This window comes from Dermacentor silvarum, chromosome 5 (genome assembly GCF_013339745.2).
Source record: "Dermacentor silvarum isolate Dsil-2018 chromosome 5, BIME_Dsil_1.4, whole genome shotgun sequence".
Taxonomy (NCBI): domain Eukaryota; kingdom Metazoa; phylum Arthropoda; class Arachnida; order Ixodida; family Ixodidae; genus Dermacentor; species Dermacentor silvarum.
Window position 1 is genome coordinate 61,306,210 of NC_051158.1, and position 22,765 is coordinate 61,328,974.

Sequence of the window (22,765 nt, forward strand, 5' to 3'; positions counted from 1 at the left end):
CATTGTTGCTTTCGTTAACAAGTATAAAAATGTGCGGTCCATGATGTTTCTTGTCACATCTGTGAGCGTCGTTACTTCCCTCACGAGTCATGAATCTGTGTGAAGTGGTGGGATATTCTTACCAAAAGTTACAATGGAAATCATAGTTTTCAGCGACATTTCCGGTTTTGTTTTGTAAAATAAACTGTTTTTTTTGTGGATATTAGCACACAGCAGGCCCTGTTTCGTTTAATTTGACATGGTTTCCTAAATTCCTTTCATCATACCATTGACTGCTTTCTTGCTTCTTCATTGGAGCGGGCCTGTGTATACAGACTAGTGTTGTACCGTTAAGAAGTTAAGCATCATTCGAAGTTAGCAACGAGTTTGTCCAATTTTTATGCCTTGGTCCTTTCCATGTTGTCTAGCTGTATTCTTGCCTCCATACTAAATTCCCGTACAATTAATAACAATACATGAATCCCATAAATTGCTTGTATAATAATTGTAGAACATGTAGCTTATCTTTTAATTCTGGCAATTATTTAGGTTATCCTCATTCTTGACAAAATTTGATACGATATGAGAAATGTTAAAGATGGACCATTAACATAATTGTTATCAATTCAGGCCGAATATTGTACCGTTGCGTGTGCCCAAAAACGTGTTATAACAAGTACCTAGAAAGCGAAATGTATAAACAGAAGCTTGTGTTTTATGTATTGGTGTGTTTTAAAATAGCTGCAGTGAACAGGACGCTTGCTCTATATTTCAAATAAGTTATTAGAAAAGATACTCGTGCAAATTCGTTGCAGTGTCTGTACCTGTGTAAAAAATTACATGGTATTTGATACGTCATAAAATCTGATATCCAACGCTCGTGTTAAACAACCAGCAATATTTTGAAGACAAGTACACGTAACTCTATCCTGTTATGCGCAGCTAATTCTGAGCTTTCTGTCCCAACAGTAATAATTGATTTACTAAAATTGTCTGTCCTTTATTTATTAGATCGCACCGTTAACTATGGTAAGTGAAATAAATTTATCAGTTTCTTACTAATCCATTTGTATCATTATGGTTTCAACACAAGCAGTGGCCGCACATTTTCTTAACGTGAGGATTCATCAACGAAGACAATACTAAAGTGTATAATTAACTTTGACCGGCTAGAGGTAACTCACTTGTCCATTTTTAAAATAAAAGAGGCACAACCACGTAGGGCCAGATGCAGCTCAAGTTTGAGGAATAACAACTGCAAGACATAGAATACAAAACTCCTCCCCCCTCACCCCCCCCCCCACACACACACACACACACAAAAAGAGAACTTCACATTTTCGAATTATTCTTATATAGGACAAAGCATGGTGGCATAAATGGTACGCCAATGTACTTCTTGCAGAAATATTTCTTGTTCGCGGGCAGATATTCGCATTTAATTTTAACTTGAGGATATATGGAAAGCAAAAAATTAGCAGAGGCACCTAGAACTGCTCACGTGTGGGAATGCAAAGGCATTATAATCTTTATAATCAAATAAAAGAAGTGTCGCGCACACTCAAGAACCCGCGCGAGCTGCCAATCGAGGAAGCTGCGCTATATATCGGAAATTATTGAGTCACTTGTCATACCGCGCAGGGCCATTCACTCTTGATAGTTTACGTTTGTTTCTGTTTACAATGCTGGCGTTTTTACTTTGCCTTATCGTTAGGTTAGGCTCAGACTTAGGAGGCGGCTTGGGAAAGATGACAAGAGGGCGTATAACGAGAGCGCAAGAATGGCAAACAAGGGAGGTTATGTACATCCAACATACCGAATTTAATGTATGTGAAGCGAGGTTCAATCAAGCAGTCGCTAGAAAATCTTATACTTAGGTTTGACGCGTACACTTGGGTTTGATTTGATCCTATCTCCTGTGCTACCTCAGGTCATGATTACGTTCATCCGCAACTAATATCGCAACTCTATTCTCGTTCACATTTTCTATTTATGCACCACACGGCTGACAAGCTATATGCTGATGCTTAAACTCTAGATCACCCCGATGCACTCCGTGAGACGCCTCGGCGATGTATGATGCTGTTAAGAGTAGAATGGTGATGACAGGTGTGTGCGCAGAAAAGTATGGCACGTACCAAGCAAGAATTAGTGATTCTGTATCTCTTGCATCCCAGTGACAAATAAGGAGGATTGGTGAAACATTGGCACAAATCCGTGGCACAAATCCGTGGCACATACCTATCTTTATATTAAATAAAATTAAACACAAGAACACTCTGTTTAATTTACTTCGCTATTCCAATAAAAGGTAACTGTCATTTACAGATACCGATGAGCCGAGGATATATGTTCAGTTTTTATGTAAGAATTGATATTTTTATCATGAATAACATATAGGCGTGCTTAGATGCACGACTATTCGGCTAGCACAGAGAGGTTACGTAAACCCATCTGATGGTGCTTGCATTCGGCACAGATATAACCTTAGAATATATACCCGCAAATATATTCACCGGTATTCCGACGGACAGAGCATCAGACACCAACAGTAGCCACAGCCACACCAAACCCGATAGGGTACACAAGGAAAACTTCGTTTGAAGAAAACGAAAGCATTATGCATAAGGAATCTCTACATACAGACCCTGTCACCTTGACAGTAGCCATAGATTACAGTGCAAGCAGTACACACAATTACGACAAAAACAGCAAGTTGCGTTGATTTGAAAGCACCAGGTAAGGATATAAGAATTATGTATCAGCCGGCACTGCATGAATAAACGTAAAAAAAGCTTAGGTGAGTAGTGAAGATGAATGTGCGCACCAAAACAAAATATGTGCAGTCGATCTTCCCGAACACGACCGTATACCTGTTGAGACGCGGTGACATTTCTACACAGCACGACCCCACGTACCACATCACATTAACCTCTGAATATTACAAACGAAGCGTCATTCCAAAGAAGGCCTCCCGATGGCATCACATTTATCTCACTGTAACTGCATGTAGAATAGGGATTCAGCAAACATTATTCGTGGGACGGCTGCATGCACAGATTTCTTTTTCGTGAGTTAAACATCCACCTTTACAGGGATCTAGACGAGCTCAAACTTTCATTTCGATAGCTAAATTGTTGCTATGATACGTGATTCAGCGCAAATGGTCTAAAAGCGCCATGTCATACGCAAGACAAGCTGCTGAGTGTGTTATTCTATTTTTCGCTTCATGACATGTGTGCCCTAATGAGTAGAGAACGGAGCTGCACCAATGAATGTCCAGGGTTCGAAAATCATCACTGTATGCGTCATTTTTTTATTTATTGCGGATCTTTACGACTTTACTATGCGACACCGACGATGACGAGGCGCTTAAGTTCGGTTATGTAGGCAGACAAACTTCTGCTTTAAAACAGGTCCTGTAGAAGCAGCCATGCTTTTCAGATCGTTATTCCTTATCTTCCGGCTGTGCACCCTTGGTGGACAACAGCAAACATGGTTACACATACATTAGACTTTGAAACGACCGTTGAAACGAAGACCGTTGAAGACCGTTGAAACGGCAACGTCGCCGTCTACTCCGAATGCACGATAGCTCCACATGTAGCAAATTGGTAATATTCAATGAACACTAACTGATACAACGGCGATGTAAGCAAATTCGTTAGGTTATTGTTTAAGCTTCCATAGCTCGCGCGAAGCGCGAAACAATCAATTCACCGCGCATTGGATATATAATTCGAAAATTTATTACAAGTTTTGAAGTTTATAGCACTTGATTAATGCCTTTACGAAAGCGTCGCTTCACATATTTCGAAGATGTTTTGACCCTTTTCGCGGAGCAGTTTGTTTTAGAGAAACGAGGTGGCGCTTACGGCGGCGCGCCATACCTCTCCTCAGCAACCGCGCACGAATACGAAACCATTACCGCTTCTACCTTGCTTCTGTGCGATCAGCTGTCGCTAACGCACTGTGCTCCATTCCCTCTGGTTTGAATCCTGTGGATTGAGGATGTGTGCAGTAGTTGGCTGCAAAAATATTGACGGGTATATTAAGGAATGGAATGAATATGTGGGGCCAAGTTCGCGGACCGCTGCTGCAATTGTCCGCAAGTATTTCCGGCACTTCGAGATGTACGGCTCTCCTCGAGGATGCACAAATTTGCTTATCCGCCTGCGTTGTATTGCTAACCTTCAAAGAAAGGGCTTCGGCCCGGGTACGTCGGCAAGAGTGAGTACTGCTCTTTAAACAATGATAACGGGAGTAGCGCCGCCTCCTGTCATAGTAGGTTTCGCGCATAGTATTTACGCACATCTACCCCAACCAGCACGGAAACTTACATCCACTCTTTCGCCAACGTGTCAAGAATAAGTGAATGGGACCACACTTGAATATATGCGCACTATATACACACAATTAGTCATGGTACTATACCGATAGCGCATGAATGGTCGAAGCTGAATGTTTCGTGACGGTCCACAAGAGCAAGCGAGTTACTCGCGATAATACGCATTTGCTACAAGGTATCGGAATGTGCAGAACAGCTACGTTTCAAGCCTTGTGCGCATCAAGAACAAATCTATCGGAACTGAGCACACCCACGAGCGATTAGGCAGAAAATAATAGGATAGTGGCCGCACCGAGGAACCTCACTGGGTCAGAAACTGACAAGCCACTACTTCAAAACATTTGCCAAATAAAGTTCAAAGAGCAAAACACACTAATCCTGATTCAATTCATGAGCGGAATGTTTGGATAACTTGAAATAAATATTTAACCACGCTTTTAGGACAAGCACAATATACGCTGCTTGCGCCGTTTGGATATAGGTTGATCAGTTCCGAAAGCGGTTTTGCATGTTCTCTGAAGCTGTGATTAAAGCTTCGTGTCGTTCACCCAGTCACCGTTTACGATATCTCCCAAAACAGAGGTTTTCTAAGCTGCGCCCGCGTCATGCACTTCCATTGTAAACAAGGAGGCAACGGAAGCTATTGAGGCAAGCAATGGACGCGTCATCACGTGATCAAATATGGCAGCGCCCACGGAATCACCGCGAAAAGGGTCAATAAGGCCTGCATTTTTCATTATTCAGTAACATTTGTGCTGGCATTCACTACTCGAAAGTTGACATAGCGTAATTTCAGCTGACAACTTTTGACTCGAAGCACAAGTATTTCACCAGAATGTGCTTTATTTATTTTATTATTTGGAAAAGCAAACAGAAAGCTCCAATTTACAGACTCCTTGCATGTGTGGGCACATTGGAATGGTCGAGCGCAAGGACTGCATTCAATGCGGCAGCGTTGAAGACAACAGTGATGTGATAACCAGTGCACCTAGCGCCCAATACTAGCGGACTGTGCGGATAGAGCACAAACAAAGAAGAAATGACAATGATACAGGGCCAGTCGTATACTCCGACTTCGGGCTTTACGAAACATACTTGTGACGCTAACTACAAAGTACAGGTAGTACCTAATGAATTCAGACCAAGACGTCTATAATTACACATTTTCTGCCCTTTTTTAGGTATAGCTGTAAATTGGTTATCATTGTGTTTTTATTACAGTGGCTAACTGTATGTTAATAGATCAGCTGTTCAACATTTCCCTATGCTTTAAGCCATGAATGTGTCACTGAAGTCTTATTCCCATCTACTAGATGACTTTTGACTATGAAAAACCGTTCACCTAATTTTACAATATTTTAAATGGTGTTTTTTTTAGTGACGCAAGCGTACAAAAATCTAGTTTTACGATTGTTCTGTTTTTTAACGCTACGTTCGATCAATATTATTAAACAATATAGTTAAACTGGCAGGAAATAAAAATTTTTTCAAAACACACTATAGTAAAAGGGAAACACAATTCATATTTGTTAACAATGTACACTGCACATTCCACCATGCTTCAGGTATACACATCGATGGACATGGCTGTATATATAAAGTTCTCAAGTCCGCAAACGCACTGGTAAGTAAAATGTTAAGCAATCCATTGGTCTTTAAGAGCAACAACAAGAACCCAAGATATTGGCCCCACATCCAAGGCAGTGAGCCGTGAGCGGGCAATCTGACGAACTCTGTGAGCCAGGGCGAAGCTGTCGCGGGCATACTCAGTTGGAATATTGGTCGCGGGTGGAAGAAGTGTGTGGAAGGGTAAAGTTGGGTGGCGGCCGAACAGCTGATAAAATGGCGAAAATCCGGCGGTCTCGTGGCGGGATGAATTATAAGCAAATTTTATGTAGGGTAACGAGTCGTCCCAGTCCCTGTGGTCCGGAGAAACGTGCATGAATTGCCCCTCCGTCAACGCCCGGTTAAGCCACTCAGTTAATCCATTGGTCTGGGGGTGATATGCGGTGGTTAGTTTGTGCACGGCAGTATAGGAACGAAGCAGATCTTCGACAACGCGGGACAAAAATGTGCGGCCGCGATCAGTGAGCAGCTGCCTCGGGGCGCCGTGATGTAGTATGACGTCATACAGAAGGAAATCCGCAACGTCCGTTGCGCAGCTTGTCGCCAATGCTCCCGTGATGGCGTAACGCTTCGTGTAGTCAGTCCCGACAGCAACCCACTTGCTGCCGGTTTTAGACGTAGGAAAAGGCCTACGAGATTCATGCCGACGCGAAAGAATGGTTCGGAAGGGACGTCAATGGGGTGTAAGCGTCCAGTGGGTCTTGGGTTCTTGGCGGTCTTGCGACGATATTGTCACGTAGTAGTGACGCTGAAGAAACAGTCGTAAAACTGTGTACAACGAAACTGGTTGTTTATTGGGCGAACCTGTGCCCACAAAAGCAAGGTACACTCAAAGCACAACGATAGCGGCGAACCCAGTCGGCGATCGTCGAAAATCTGATCAGCGGCGAAACGCGTCGGCTTTTATACCTGAGTCATCGAAGGTTCTAGATTAATCCCTGATGCCCGCGTGTCTTCCAGAAAGTTCTACACAATTCGCGTCAGTCATGCAATCAGATAACATAAGCGTCGGTGAAAACAGGCAATGGAAAGAAGCATCGATAACGTTCTAGAAACTTCCGATACAGGCGCGTCCTGCGCCGAGCGATAACGTTTAACATTTGTTAGCCGGTGGAAAGCGGCCACCGGTGAAAGATAAACATGTATACGTGTCAATACCCTCCCCTTAAAAAAAACATCGTCCCGATGCTACAAACAAATGTGAAAGCGAAAACAAAACCACGCGTAATAAAGGGAAAAATAATAAAGTAACAAAGTACCTAAGTTCGTCAGCGGGCGTAGAAAGGCTTAAGACGCATCACATGGATGACTTCGGGTCGTGCGCGGCGCCGCTGTGATTGCAAAATGCCGTCTGGCACGACATCATAGTCCAGTGTGCCAATACGTCGGATGATCTTATATGGTCCGAAATAGCGACGTAAGAGTTTCTCGCTAAGTCCTCGTCGGCGTATCGGAGTCCAGACCCAAACACGGTCTCCGGGCTGGTACTCGACGTAGCGTCGTCGAAGATTGTAGTGTCGGCTGTCGGTTCTCTGCTGGTTCTTGATGCGCAGGCGGGCGAGCTGTCGACCTTCTTCGGCACGCTGCAAATAGGTGGCAACGTCGAGATTTTCTTCGTCAGCGACGTCCGGTAGCATGGCGTCAAGCGTCGTTGCCGGGTTCCTTCCGTAGACCAGGTTGAACGGCGCCATGTGCGTCGTTTCTTGCACGGCCGTGTTGTATGCGAAGGTCACGTACGGAAGGATGGCATCCCACGTCTTGTGTTCGACGTCGACGTACATTGCCAGCATGTCGGCGATGGTCTTATTTAGGCGCTCGGTGAGGCCATTCGTCTGCGGGTGGTAGGCGGTGGTGCGGCGATGGCTTGTCTGGCTGTACCGCAGGATGGCTTGAGTTAGTTCTGCCGTAAAGGCCGTACCTCTGTCGGTGATTGAGGACTTCCGGGGCACCGTGACGTAGGAGGATGTTCTCAACGAAGAATCGGGCTACCTCGGCGGCACTGCCTTTGGGCAAGGCTTTTGTTTCGGCGTAGCGGGTGAGGTAGTCCGTAGCTACGACGATCCATTTATTCCCGGACGTCGACGTCGGAAAAGGCCCCAGTAAGTCCATCCCGATCTGCTGGAACAGTCGGCGAGGTGGCTCGATCGGCTGTAGGAGCCCGGCTGGCCTTGTCGGCGGTGTTTTGCGTCGCTGACAGTCTCGGCATGTCCTTACGTATTGGGCGACGTCAGCAGAGAGGCGAGGCTAGTAGTATTTTTCTTGTATCCTCGCGAGAGTGCGTGAAAAATCGAGATGTCCAGCCGTTGGGTCGTCATGGAGAGCTTGCAGAACCTCTGGACGCAATGCTGAGGGTACCACGAGGAGGTAGTTGGCTCGGAGAGGCGAGAAGTTCTTCTTTAGGAGAATGTCGTTTTGCAAGAAAAACGACGCCAATCCTCGCCTGAACACCTTCGGCGCAATGATGGTCTTGCCTTCCAGGTAGTCTACAAGGCTCCTTAGTTCCGGGTCGGCTCGCTGTTGTTCGGCGAATTCGTCGGCACTTATGGGTCCCAAGAAAGTGTCGTCATCCTGGTCGTCTTGTGGCGGCGGTTCGACGGGGGCGCGAGACAAACAATCGGCGTCAGCGTGCTTTCGCCCGGATTTGTAAACGACGATGATGTCGAATGCTTGAAGTCTCAGGCTCCATCGTGCGAGGCGACCTGACGGATCCTTCAAGTTAGCTAGCCAACACGAGGCGTGGTGGTCGCTCACAACTTTAAAGGCCTGCCATAGAGGTAGGGGCGAAACTTTGATGTTGCCCAGATGATGGCGAGGCACTCCTTTTCTGTTGTGGAATAATTTGCTTCCGCCTTCGATAGCGACCGGCTAGCGCAACTTACAACCTTTTCTAGTCCGTCAGTCCTCTGCACAAGCACGGCGCCGAGTCCTACGCTACTTGCGTCGGTGTGGACTTCGGTATCGGCATTTTCGTCGAAATGCGCAAGTATTGGCGGCGATTGCAGGCGTCGCTTCAGTTCTTCAAATGCTTCGACTTGCGGCGTCTCCCACTTGAACTCGACGTCGGCCTTCGTGAGATACGTCAGTGGCTCAGCGATCCGTGAAAAATTCTTGACGAAGCGCCTGTAATAGGCGCACAGTCCAAGAAATCTACGCACTGCCTTCTTGTCAGCGGGCGGAGGAAAGTTGGAGATGGCCGCAGTTTTCTGAGGGTCGGGGCGCACTCCGGACTTGTTGATGACGTGGCCCAAAAACAAGAGCTCCTCATATGCGAAGTGGCACTTTTCTGGCTTTAACGTGAGTCCGGAGGTTTTGATTGCTTGAAGAACTGTTTCAAGGCGCCGCAGGTGTTCTTCGAAGCTTGAGGCAAACACAACGACGTCGTCCAAATAAACGAGGCAAGTCTGCCACTTCAAGCCTGCCAGTACTGTATCCATGACGCGTTGGAAAGTAGCAGGTGCCGAGCAAAGACCAAACGGCATGACCTTGAACTCGAACAGTCCGTCTGGTGTTATAACGGCCGTCTTCTCCCGGTCCCTCTCGTCGACTTCGATTTGCCAGTAGCCGGTTTTGAGGTCCATCGACGAAAAATACTTTGCGTTGTATAGTCGATCCAAGGCGTCGTCAATCCGTGGGAGGGGGTATACGTCCTTCTTCGTGATCTTATTGAGGCGACGATAATCTACGCAGAAACGTAGGGTTCCATCCTTCTTCTTCACTAACACCACGGGCGACGCCCACGGACTCTTGGACGGCTGGATGATGTCGTCGCGTAGCATTTCGTCGACTTGTTGCCTTATGGCCTCGCGTTCGCGCGCCGAAACTCGGTACGGGCTCTGACGGAGTGGCCGGACATTTTCGTCGGTGATGATGCGGTGATTGGCGACAGGGGTTTGTCGAACTTTTGACGACGACGAGAAGCAGTCGTTGTATTGCAGGAGCAGAGCCTTTAGTTGTTCTTTCTTGTGCCTGGGAAGGTTCTGATTGACGTCGAAAGTTGGTTCAGGTACTATAGTCGTCGTTGCAGGTGCACAGGAATCTGTGAAGGCGAAAGCACTGCTGGCTTGTACTATTTCGTCGATGTAGGCGACCGTGGTGCCTTTGTTAATGTGATTGTATTCGGGGCTGAAGTTCGTGAGCATCACCCTTGCTTTCCCTGCACGTAGCTCAGCTATGCCTCTAGCGACGCAAATTTCACGGTCGAGCAGTAAGTGATGATCGCCCTCGATGACGCCCTCCATGTCTGCAGGCACTTCGGTACCGACGGAAATCATTACGCTGGAGCGAGGCGGAACGGTGACTTGTTCTTCAAGCACATTCAAGGCATGGTAACTTATGCTTGTATCCGGTGGTATCGCGTTGTGCGTTGAAAGCGTTATCGACTTGGACCTTAAGTCGATGACTGCACCGTGTTGATTTAGAAAGTCCATGCCTAGGATGACATCCCTGGAGCAGTGCTGCAGGATTACGAAGCTCGCCGGGTAAGTGCGGTTGTTTCCCGTGACTCGCGCAGTGCAGATTCCAGTCGGCGTTATTAGGTGGCCTCCCAATGTCCGGATATCGGGTCCTTGCCAGGCTGTTTTCACCTTCTTCAACTTGGCGGCGAACGGGCCACTGAAGACGAAATAGTCGGCTCCAGTGTCGACGAGAGCGGTGACGTTATGGCCATCGATGAGCACGTCTAGATTGGTAGACCGGCGTCTGGCGTTGCGGTTAATTCGTGGCGTCGGATCACGGCTGCGTCGGCTTGCTCTGCTGCTGCTACGTCGCGTCGGTAGGTCTTCTTTCGGCGGCGATTTGTTGTCAAGGCTGTTGCTAGGCGGCGTGCTGATATCTCGTCGTGATGAATCGCGAATCGTCGTCGTCGGCGGCGTCGGAGGATCTTCAGCATTGCGTCGTACAGCAACCGCACCTCCATCGGTTGCTGCCTTTAGTTTCCCGGGTAAGGGCTGGGAGATCGGCCCCGGGTGGGACCGTTGTACTGACGGCGATGCGACGAGATGTAGCGGCCTGGTGACGGCGAGCATGAGGATCGTCGTGGTTGCCACTGGGCTCCGGCGAGGTAGTCGGCGATGTCGCGCGGTCGTTCACCTCGATCGGGACGCGGCGCGTTGATGGGGAACCCTCGTAGGCCCATCTCGCGGTATGGGCATCGGCGGTAGACATGAGCAGCTTCCCCGCAGTGATAGCAGAGCGGGCGGTGGTCGGGGGCGCGCCAAATGTCCGTCTTCCTCTGGTAGCTGCGCTGGGCGACGGGCGGGCGTGCTGGCGGCGGCGGCGGTGGACGACGGAACTGCGGCGTTACGGGGCCCTGGCGCGAGCGCGGAGGGGGGCCTTGACGACGGGCGACGGCGGCATAGGTCAGCGCTTCCGGCTGGGGTTTCGGCGTTGTGGCTGCACATCGGGAACTCCAAGTGAGCGCTGAACTTCGTCTTTGACGACGTCGGCGATAGATGCCACGTGAGGCTGCGACCTGGCTTCTGCAGCTGCTCGCGAACGACCGCTCTGATGGTCTCGCGCAGGTCGTCGGCGCCTAGTGCTTGAGCGTCGGCGTAGTTGGTCAGGGCACGGCGGTTGTATTGCCTGACGCCCATTTCAAGCGTCTTCTGGATCGTTGTAGCCTCGGAAAGAAATTCGGCGACAGTCTTGGGCGGGTTGCGCATCAATCCGGCGAATAGTTGGTCTTTGACACCCCGCATCAAGAACCGAACTTTCTTTTCTTCAGACATGTCGGGGCGGCGTGGCGGAAGAGGCGAGTCATCTCCTCCGTGAAGATTGCGATGTTCTCGTTCGGCAATTGCACTCTAGTTTCTAAGAGAACCTCTGCCCTCTCCTTTCGTACGACACTCGTGAAGGTCCTCACGAAGTTTTCACGAAAAAGGTCCCACGTAACCAGGGTGGTCTCTCTGTTCTCAAACCAGGTCCGAGCAGCGTCATCCAACGAAAAATAGACATGGCGCAGCTTGTCGTCGTCGCTCCATTTGTTGAACGTCGCGGTCCGCTCGTATGTCTCCAGCCAGGTTTCAGGGTCTTCAGCGGATGATCCACGAAAAGCCGGTGGCTCCCGAGGTTGCTGCAGCAGGATGGGGGACGCTGGTGCTGCCATTTTGGTCGTTGACTTGGCCTTGATTGCAGTGGTCTTTGATTGCAGCACCTCCACCAGATGTCACGTAGTAGTGACGCTGAAGAAACAGTCGTAAAACTGTGTACAACGAAACTGGTTGTTTATTGGGCGAACCTGTGCCCACAAAAGCAAGGTACACTCAAAGCACAACGATAGCGGCGAACCCAGTCGGCGATCGTCGAAAATCTGATCAGCGGCGAAACGCGTCGGCTTTTATACCTGAGTCATCGAAGGTTCTAGATTAATCCCTGATGCCCGCGTGTCTTCCAGAAAGTTCTACACAATTCGCGTCAGTCATGCAATCAGATAACATAAGCGTCGGTGAAAACAGGCAATGGAAAGAAGCATCGATAACGTTCTAGAAACTTCCGATACAGGCGCGTCCTGCGCCGAGCGATAACGTTTAACATTTGTTAGCCGGTGGAAAGCGGCCACCGGTGAAAGATAAACTTGTATACGTGTCAATATTATTTACTTGAGTATTATTTCTATGAACTGCTAGTGCACTGTGACATTTAGGAATTTTTATTTCTGTTTCTTACAGTACACCGTCAGTTGCCATGCATGGTGTCCAGATGGATATTTTTACAAGCTTCCAAAGTTAACGCCTTGTCTACAAGTAGGTTGAATTTCCCTTATATAAGCCTATCAAGGAATCCGCATAAATTGCTTTTTGGCGTAAACAATCAACGTGAAAACCAGAAAGTTATAGGAGACATCCGTCTACTTGTCAGTGCACTCGCTGTATCGTCGGTATAGGCTGTAAATAACAATATATAGAAACGACTAGGTGCATGTACAACTAAACAGACTACAATAACCCTTAAAATGACTTGTGCTGTGTCTGTCTACCCATCACTTCCCTTAGGTTGAATGCCGTCATCGGCATTTTGAGGAAGTCATCATGTCACCAGCATTTTATAAGTATCAGCTGGAACCTCCCCACAGGTCGAAGAAAAACCTTGACCTCTACCGCTATTCAAATTCATGTCTCAGCGAGGATGATACGTTCACCATTGCGCTGACATGAAGTTTCTGCGCATGGCCATTTTTGTGCAATTTCGAGCACCTCACTGCAATATCAGTGTTATCGTGTTCTGCACGGCATATACTTGAGAGCTCCGTACTTTCTCGATGTTCGCAATTTTATTATTTTGAACTTCGCTATTGTCTACTTCTTGAACAATTTTAGCAGCTTGTACTTTTCATGCGATATTTAGATTATCAAACAGTTTATGCTTTCTCTTTCATTCAGTGCGTCTTTAATTGTTGGAAGAGCTTGCCTGATTTCTGTCTTGATGGCGGTTCACATATTTCTTTCATGCTGCTGATGTCGGCTTTCTTAGTGTTATTCGCTGCCTCTATAATATATTCAACGTCACATTCCAGGCCTGTTCGAATGCCCGAGACCAATTTCTGGCGAACAATTGAGTTGCCTTGCTTTTACATGGAATATCAGACGGCTCCTGATTTCGCCATACTCCTAACCCACCGTTTCTAATTTTTCAAACGAAGTAACCGCATTATCTCGCTAACTGTTTTTAACAAGACTACATCCCATCTACCAAGTCTGAATGTCGGTGCGATGTAGAAGAGTTATAACTTTCTTGTTTTGTGTTTGGGCTTGTTCATGTACATTCACTATTCATGCACTTTTCGAAAAGTTATTCATTTAAGGAATGCAGTCAGTGAATTACAAAATAAATAAGAAACAAAGGTCACAGAGTTCGCTTTCCACGAACTATGACACCATAACGTCTCTACATCAACAGTATTGGCGCCAATGTTCCCGACTGCTTCTGTGACATGCATTGTCCCATTTTTTTTCACTGAGCATGCCTAGATCTGTAATTTTTTCACGTGCGAGCGTGGAGCAGACGTTGAGAATCGGATTCCTGTACTTAAAATCTGCGCTTGGAATCGACATGAAAGCCGTGACATTTTTCCTGCTTCATGTGGAGCTTGATGTCGACAAAAAATACAGCTTTCAGGAGCCGGTGACGCAATACTCGTTTTAGTCAAACGGCACTATGCACTGCACAAATCAAAAAGGGATTATCCTAGTTCTGTAAATGGCCGATACCAGCTTCCCAACTCTCACCGCAAACCATTCTCCTTCAATACCTATAGTTTGTTGAGCACCTTGCCTACACTAACGTGATACTTGCTTCTCCGCAGTTTTTCATAACAATCACTGGCACCACCGAAAGCTGAATCTTCAACGGTTCTACACCATAGAGAGGTCGATCAAAACTAGCGCATTACATCTCTTTGATAAATTATGATGATGATGATATATGGTGTTTATTGGCGCAAGGGCCAGGTATGGCCAAAGAGCGCCAGGCCAGTTTTCATGAGTTGACAATGGAGCAATGAATTGCGAAAGGTCGATTGTCGTGGCTGTAAAAGGGCCTAAAGAACAATCGCTGTAAAATGCGTAAAATATATATGTAATAAAATTATGGCAACAGCTAATGAGGTGCACTATGAACACGAAAGAAGAAATCCCAAGATAATGATGATAAAGGAAAATTTATCACTGATAAATCTTATCAAAAAGTACTACTGCCTTTACAGACCCTTTGAAATGCAAGGGCCTGGAGGCGCGTGCTATGCAAAACTACTATCGCGGCGACATCCTCCGGAGAGAGGATGCGCTACGAAACTATTGGGCAAATAATATGCAATATAACATCGCTCAGAAACCCAGGACAGCTTTGATGTTAAAGAGAGGTTTGTCGCCCAGAAACATAGAGCGATGGAGAGGGAGACAGTACCGGTATGCTAGAGGAAAGTGCCTTTTTCTCTCTGTTTCGGCTTCCCTGCACTCCACGAGGACGTGGAGCACGGTAAGCCTCTCTCCACATCTACCACAGGTTGGTGGATCATTTCCAGTTAAGAGGAAATTGTGGATGCCGTATGTATGTCCTACTCTCAGACGAGATCTTTGATAAATTATGAGGTAACATCCGCAATATTACCTGCCAGGCATATACAAAAGGACCTGCCAGGGATATACAGTACTGTTAAGTAATCACGTCTTTTGATGCGGATGCCTTCTCCATAAGCGAGAGCGTCCATCGCATTCCTTATTATATAGCAAAGGACAGTAATCAGTTCAAATGCATTAGTGAGAGCGTGCATTTGTACTAACACTCAAGAGATTATATAAATTTGGTATATTAAAATTGCATACCGAAGGTCAAGTCAGAATGAATGGTGTGAAGCTGTGACTAAATATAAACACCAAGTGTTGATTCAAATAAAGTCTTACGGCTTTGTTTTTATTTCCTACAAAATGAGAAGATAATACTAAATAACGGGCTCCCTACAGACGTAAAGTAAATTCTTTACGGTGCTCCTTCCCGCTATCAATACTTAAATCTTATTGCCACTAGAAAAAATTTCTTGCTGAGTTCTAGTATTGAGTATTAAGTTTCCGGCTAAATATCTTCGGCCAACACTATACGACCGACCGCAACCGTCATTTGTTGGTTTGGAGCAGAATCATAGGATGAAGAATGTTCAGACGTGACTCGATTTCTTTTGAAAGCAGTCAGAGGAAACATACCAATTTAATATCTCCGGCTGCAGAGGTGTCACACACGTGATATAAAGAAAATTAATGTAGACCCGTGGTTAAATATGACGAGAGCTGTTTGTACAAATGTCTAATGAAGCCTTAAGTGGCTTGGGGTGAAACCCACTCCCAGTTTCCTATCTGGAGTTTTCCGCCTATTTCCACGAAATATTTTTTTTTTTTTCGTTGATTAGGCTTATTCTCAATGTGTTGTGCACATATAGATAGAAAATTAACACTTTCCTGGGTTTTATATTTGCCGTCATGAAGTGTTTAACTTCAGGTAGCTTATGTTTTATGCTCGGTTGCGCATATATGAATAAAATGTTCAGTTGCAAAAAACTTGAAGTAGGTGAAGACAGCTAGCGAATCAGTAAAAGAGACACACAAAAATTTATTAAGATTGTTCGTTTGTCACTTACGGCTACACTCGGTTACAATGCCATTTTTGGTGAAATTCGCAGATGGGTAATTTTGTGGCGCACATGGCAAACTCTAGTAAGCAGCGCCTTTTGACATCATAAGAATAATTATATTCTTACGATGCCTAACTTACTAAGAATGGAGCTGTTTTTTCTTAAACACTTTATGTATATGTACAAAACAAGCAAATTTGTACCATGGTAATGCCAACACTGCGCCTGCATTTTCATATAGGTATTACGGTTAAATGTAGCAAGTTTCCAAGAGAATTACACCAAGCCCAATAATAAAAAAAAGAAAGTATCGGTGTAGTTCAGCAAAGATTACGTGCGGTGAGCCGCATCGGTTACTCCTGCAAAAAATTGGTTGTGGTTTAATTTTTTGAAACCTAGTTATCACGAGCGAAAGGTCTGTTTGGCTTGCTTTTGCAAAGGCTACGCACACAGTGCTTCATTAATACACGCTTCCGTGCTTGGTAAGCTTCTCTACAACGTGCTAACCTGACCTCCCTTTGCTCCGGTGTTTTAGCAGCCAACTTTGCCTTTCCTTGAGATTGCGCAGCCTTCCGTCTAGCTATACCTACCGGATGATTGGATTCAGCCTGCCGCTTGCGGTGAAGCGCACGCGCAGACGGCCCAGCCGACGCGCCATCCATGGCGAGACTGAGCCACCAAGCGCCGCCAAAGCAGCTGTAAACCCTCGCCTAGTCACGTGGCACCACAGTGGAGAGGCCCCGAGCGACCGCAGCTGCGACGCCTCTCCGCAGCGGATCTCTTGGCGTGACGTCATGCCTGCCACACTTACGCTCCGGCGGCTCGCGCTCGGGTGGCTCAAGGTCATTGCGACGCGATGAATGACCTTGCGAGACGTGGCGTAGTAGAGCTTTCGCTCTAAAAAGACGTTGTTGTACCAAAGGGTTGAACATTTCCAGCGCTACAAAGCATTCTAATATGAATGAAAGGCTCCTTGAGTTCAGGCCAATATTCATTGCACTAAACATTCAATTGCTGGCTGAAACACCAGTGGTGGCGCGCGCACAAAGACACAGATGAAGACGACTCGCTAGATTACTGGCAGCACTCGTGGTCACAACACTGGCTTGATGAGAAGCACCAGCAACAGGTTGCGCGCGTCTCAAACCAAAAATGATTCAGAATGACGCTGTTTTCAAGATTTCTTCTCTGCCACGCCTCCGATCTTAAACGCGTCACGTGATCTCTAACAGTGGGGACCGATAATGTTGTTTTCTTTGCCTATGAAGCCAAAGCTATAGGGACGCAGCTTCCGCACACGCATTTGTACGCAATTTAGTCGGGGTGAGTTTCAGTTTCAATATCTTCGACTCTGCATTTGCGCTGTTAACTCGGCGTGAATTTCTATAGCAGATCGATTCTTGGAGACAATCCCATACGAATGAGATAGTTCTGAGTAGCAAACTAGCACCACCTGCGTCGCAGCGCTGAAGCAGCTGTGTGATCACGGCGCCGGTAAAAACACACAAACGACGCCGCCATCTGTAGCACCGGTGCAGCATTAGTCAGCTAGCTCACTTCTTTGCATCAACCTCCTTGGTTTGCACACGCTGATGGTTGTGATTTCCAAGACGCATTCGCGTGGTTTTCGTGTAGACGTTGCAAGGACTTGTTTTCTTTGCTTCCGCAGTGACTTGTTGCTGCCGAAGAGTTGACAGCAGAGCCTTCCAAGAGACTTGACAGGCGAAAGAGCAGGCGACAAACCATGGAGAAAGGAAATAAAAAAAAAAACTAGGAGGGAGATTTGCGTGATAAGTGCCTGAAGCCTACAGTCATTAGAAATATAAAGCATAAATCGGCCCTCGTCATGTGATACGCAAGTGATAGTTTCTTGTCGGTTCGTTTTGATAGCGTTTGCGTACATCTGCTTCGGTGGTTTTATCTCTTAATTTTCAAAGCGCGAAGGTGGTGGTACGAAAACTGGAAAAAAAAAAGCGTTTGCGTAAGTTCGATGCGTCTGTCGGAACTTTTCAAACACGAGGCTTTCAAGGCGTTTGCGCGGAGATTGTTATGCGAGGCTGATGCCAGATGCTGTTTACGCGTAGCGCTGCCGGCACTATCATTCTCTTTCATCTTTCCGTTTCGGAAGTCAACCCAGGCATCTATCGAGATATAACCTCACCATCGCTGGGAGTACTACCAGAAACACTTCCCTATAAACGCGTAGTTGGCATTAATGATGAGTTCATGTTCGTGTTTTTCGCCCTCCTAGAAACCTTCGCTTGAATAACCGCCGCAGTTCAAGGTGCGTTGTGTCTGATATGACCTTATAGAGTGCGTGACAAAGTTAGACCAGACTCGCACGTTCGCACGGGCTTCAAGGTAACAGCGTCCTGCGACTACACTAACCATGGCGGTAAGCACAAGTGACGCGTCAGAAATTTTATTGCCCTGTCCCAGGCACCCCTGCCTTGCACCTCACTTCAAGGCAGCATCCTTCAAGCGAAGTACAACGCACTCGGAAGCAGATAATCGTATGGTCCGTTCTCCGTGTACTTGCTGCTTCTTTCATATATACCTGTGACGGCTGCCGCAACTAAAGTATAGCACTGACCAAACAGTCCCTTGAATGGTCCAGCAGTCACGGGGGCCGAATACTTCCCGAGAACCACCGCGTAGATAGGCCCCGGGGACAGCGAGGGGTACTGTCAGAGGAGGTTGGCTTGCCTAGGCTTGCTAAGTGAAGGCATATTTCCTCCTAGTTCTTTCCTTCCTCCATGCGACGAACACTCACCAGAAGACGTGGACGCCTTTCTTGCCTTTGAGGAATGCGTAAAACATGCGGCAGTATCCAGTGCGTGAAAACTAGAAAGTGCCATCTAAGCAATGGGGGAAAACAATTCTCTGGTTGGCTAGTGAATGCTACGCATCGCTTCAAATTATGTGCTGTAAATAAGAGACATGTTCTCTATTTTCCACGTAAGAAAAGGGGAAATAAATTCTGGGGCTACATCCAGCAGCAGTGCAGCTTGCGGACTTCATCTCGAGCACATTCGCTTATAGACAAGAAAGGCTGTCCCCTAGTATATCCTTCTCGACTCACACTCCCATCCTCGACATATCTTCCCCACAATAAATCACGTGACTCCAACACACGTTTCGCGGGTGGTGCATGCATTAGGCAACGTGGATGAAGGCACTCGTCCTTAACGTTTCCGTAATTCCATAGAGAGTAAATTTGTGCTTTCGTGCTGTTGTACACAAGTAGTGGATTTGAGTTGGCCTTTTTCGAGAATTGCCCACACCTAGACGACGCATGCGGTTGGCGGCGTTTCGCGGGTAATAATTAATTTATTTCGCGAAAGTTCTCATTAACTGCCCATGTGTTAGTAATTAGTAAATCCATCTTTTTATCAAAGGTACAAGAACTCGTGCTGGGATTTGTAAATTTATCGAATGGGAACAGCACCGCCGAACTGGTAAAGGTGGATGAGGAACTACAACATCCGCATTTACACTGCGTCACCTTCAATGCTTTCTTTCTTTTTCCTCTCTTGATTTTATAAATGTTAGTAAACCGCAACGGAGGTATATTGGGGCCAATAATGAACGTTAAGAAATGGAACCGAGGGGCCCGATTTTTAATAATTATATCATAAGAAGCCAACAAAAAAAACGACCAAGTGTTCACTCGGTCATGCAAAGCTTAGGCACAGTTAAACTGTCGATCTTCAAGTCTTACGGGCTGCTACAGCTAGGCATTAACTTGGTTTCTGCTAGGTCTTAACTTGGTATAACTTTACTACGCATGTAGGCAAGGTATTCTTGAGCGATCAATTTCGGGGGTACCTTCCATTTTGCGACACTTCGCGTGACCAGCGCTGGACGCATCGGCGCCTACGAGGGACAGCGTTCCTGGCGTGCCACAAACGCAGGCAGGCTAACCAAGGTTGGCACAGTGCCAAGAACGCTGTCGCTTGCCGACGCCGAGCGCGTTGGAGGCTAGCCGCTCGATATCAATCGGCCAGCTTTTTTTTTTCGACTGGCTCAGCACGCCGCGGATAGAAGAGAGGCGGGGGTCGGGAAAGGAGAGAGCTGGCGATGAGGAGACCGCATGCAAGAGGATACCGCGTCTCCCACTCCTTCTCTAGGTTGCCATAGCTACGGCGCAGCAGTTTCTTGATACGAACCACAAATTACGGCTGGCTTGAACAGCTTCGCTGTTAAAAAGACCCCAAGGACAGCATAGCGGGATTACTTGTACCAATCAAAATAAGTAAATATGAATTAATGTAAGAATAAAATAATTGAAAATGTCATCCTATACCGAGGATTCAAAAACAACTTGCCGCATGTGGGGAGCGATCCCACGTCTTCGCATTACGTGTGCGATGCACTGACCAATTGAGCTGCCGTAGCGCCGTCTTTGCCATCTACTTTCTGGGGTATTTATGTTTTTTCACTACTAGAACTAACCACGGGAGTGTTGGCCAGCGCCATCATTCACAAACCTTGGCGGCGGACGTTGAACATTCTTTCTGTTGCAGGCGGCACGTGTACGTGATCTATTTGGGTGAAGGTAACTGGTCAATAAACCCACGCATGCTACCTCGAGGTATCTATGTTGCCGGATTGGAGGCCCTCTTTATGTAATAAAAACGAGAAAAAAAAAGGGAACTGTGGGGCCCGAGGAGTGAGACACGTTCGAGAGAAACGTGTCTCACTCCTCGGGCCGTTTGCGTAGTGGTACAGCGCTTGTTAGCAAATTTCTGTGGACGGTGGCGCCAACGTCCCTCTAGGTAATATTTTTGGCCACTTTATAAACTTGGCTACCTAGGCCAGGCAGCTGCGAAGGTGGGCAGCGATGGCGTATGCGCCTTGGTACCCTAGACAACACGATGGCGATGGTGGTCGAAGGCCCCGGCTACGGCTTAACGCGTGTTGAGAGTCCATATATCATTCGCATGGCTAAATTCGTAGAATGGGGAACATTAAACTGTTTGTTCCCAGTCTTGTAGGCGCTGTTAGATAACGCATTTGCATATCCGGAGAAGGTACCCGGCACGGGACAAATACTTTTGCCGGTGGACTGTGAACAATATAACAAAATTTGTGAATGAAGCAGACCTGACAAATCAATCTGGTTGACACCAATGGCTCATTTAATGTTATTTATATAGCCATGGCGGTCATCATTAATTTTTTAAAATACTGGGCATTCACGTATTGCAGAGCTACAATCCAGAAAAAGGTTTATACAAAATAAATAATAGGCTGGGGTGCGATATTTATACTTTGGAGAATTCTCCTAGAAGGAGCCAGATAACATTTTGAAAATGATACCTGCGACATCCAGTACCCATGATAGACGCTAGCAAATATAGCAGTGCGTCACTTTGAATAATAGTGGATCCATGCATTCCTATAGATATTATAGCATTATTTTGGGGAAACTGTTGCATTATTCTCGGAAACTATAAGAATATTATATGTAGCCTTTTTATATTTTATTCGGAGGGTTTCAAAGGCATCCTTTTAATAAATCGCCACGAAAAATGACACAGCCAGTGAACAAACCCACCTCGATGAACTTTGTGAAATTGGTATTCATTACCTTTATGTACTCGTTTATGAAGTTCCTACATTCTGAAATAATCTAGTGGTTCTCTTTTCGCTTGTTTTCAGGTTGCCAATGATTTTGCTGAAAGAAGCTTAAGGTCCGATGTAACTCAGTGCATCAGAGGCATTTGTGTACATGGAATATGCAGACCTTATCGTCGTCGAGTCAGCTGCCACGTACCAATGGCCAGAAAACACTGCTGGGATGACTACGGGAACTATTACCTAATGCGACGTTAGGCTTGCTGGTCATTGTTGCTGTTAATCAATAATTTCAGTTTATTCGTTCAATAAATTGAACAGGGAAACCCTTATTTTGTACCACATGGTGTTCTATAGATATTTAAAGTGCCCTTGTCAAGTGGGTCAAATATGTACCAACCGCTCCGTACTAACCGAAAGAGAGGGCGTCCTCTCTTTTATATAATGGGATAAAATATATCGCGCACGGAATGAATAGCGCCAACTCATTATACCTTAGCCTGGAAATAGCGGCTGGTAGTTTACTGTTGTAGTTTGATCTTTGCTAAAACTTGTCACTCACCGTTGGAGACATAATGTGTGATAGTTCTCTGTGCCTCATGAAAAGCTGTCTCCACCGTTTTCTGAACATAAAAACATCAAAAAGGCTGGATAAACTTCATAACTTTTTAAAGATCAGCGTATGTAGAGCTCATCAAGTTCACTGCAGTTCACCCTGAAGCTATCAGTGCGAACTGATGTTCTCATGAACTGGTAACCGGCATTCTCGCAACCATCGTCCAATGAAGCAGTGAGTTCGCCTTCCCATCTCAACCATAAACAACAGAAAACTACAAAAAGTCCAGCTTCCTGAACTGTGTAAACGTTCCTGACATTCACTTTGTATACCTCCATTCACACTCCAGCGCGCCTTGCGGCCCGCGAGGTATAGAAGTAGTGGGACGCCCTGCGTGTGCACTAGCGTCGTCTGCGGGACGAAGCACAGTCACGAAGTGAATTGAAAGCAAAAGCGCGCAACTTCTTTGCTGTGCTGGTCCATTGCCCCTCCCAGAAATTCCACTAGGATGAAAACGACGTTGTGCGGACACTATAAGCGTCGGTCTATCATATTGTTG

The 22,765-nt window shown here is 46.5% G+C and overlaps 1 protein-coding gene across 1 annotated transcript in view; it reads left to right on the forward strand.

Moving 5' to 3' along the window:
* LOC119453407 (uncharacterized) overlaps positions 1 to 22,239 on the forward strand; it is a 35,297-nt gene extending 13,058 nt beyond the window's left edge. The window contains exons 3-6 of the mRNA XM_049667853.1: positions 991 to 1,008; positions 5,893 to 5,951; positions 12,619 to 12,693; positions 21,735 to 22,239. Of these exons, the coding sequence (XP_049523810.1) occupies positions 991 to 1,008; positions 5,893 to 5,951; positions 12,619 to 12,693; positions 21,735 to 21,908 (326 nt within the window). The 3' untranslated portion in view covers positions 21,909 to 22,239. The remainder of the gene's footprint in view (positions 1 to 990; positions 1,009 to 5,892; positions 5,952 to 12,618; positions 12,694 to 21,734) is intronic.
* Positions 22,240 to 22,765: the final 526 nt, after the last annotated feature.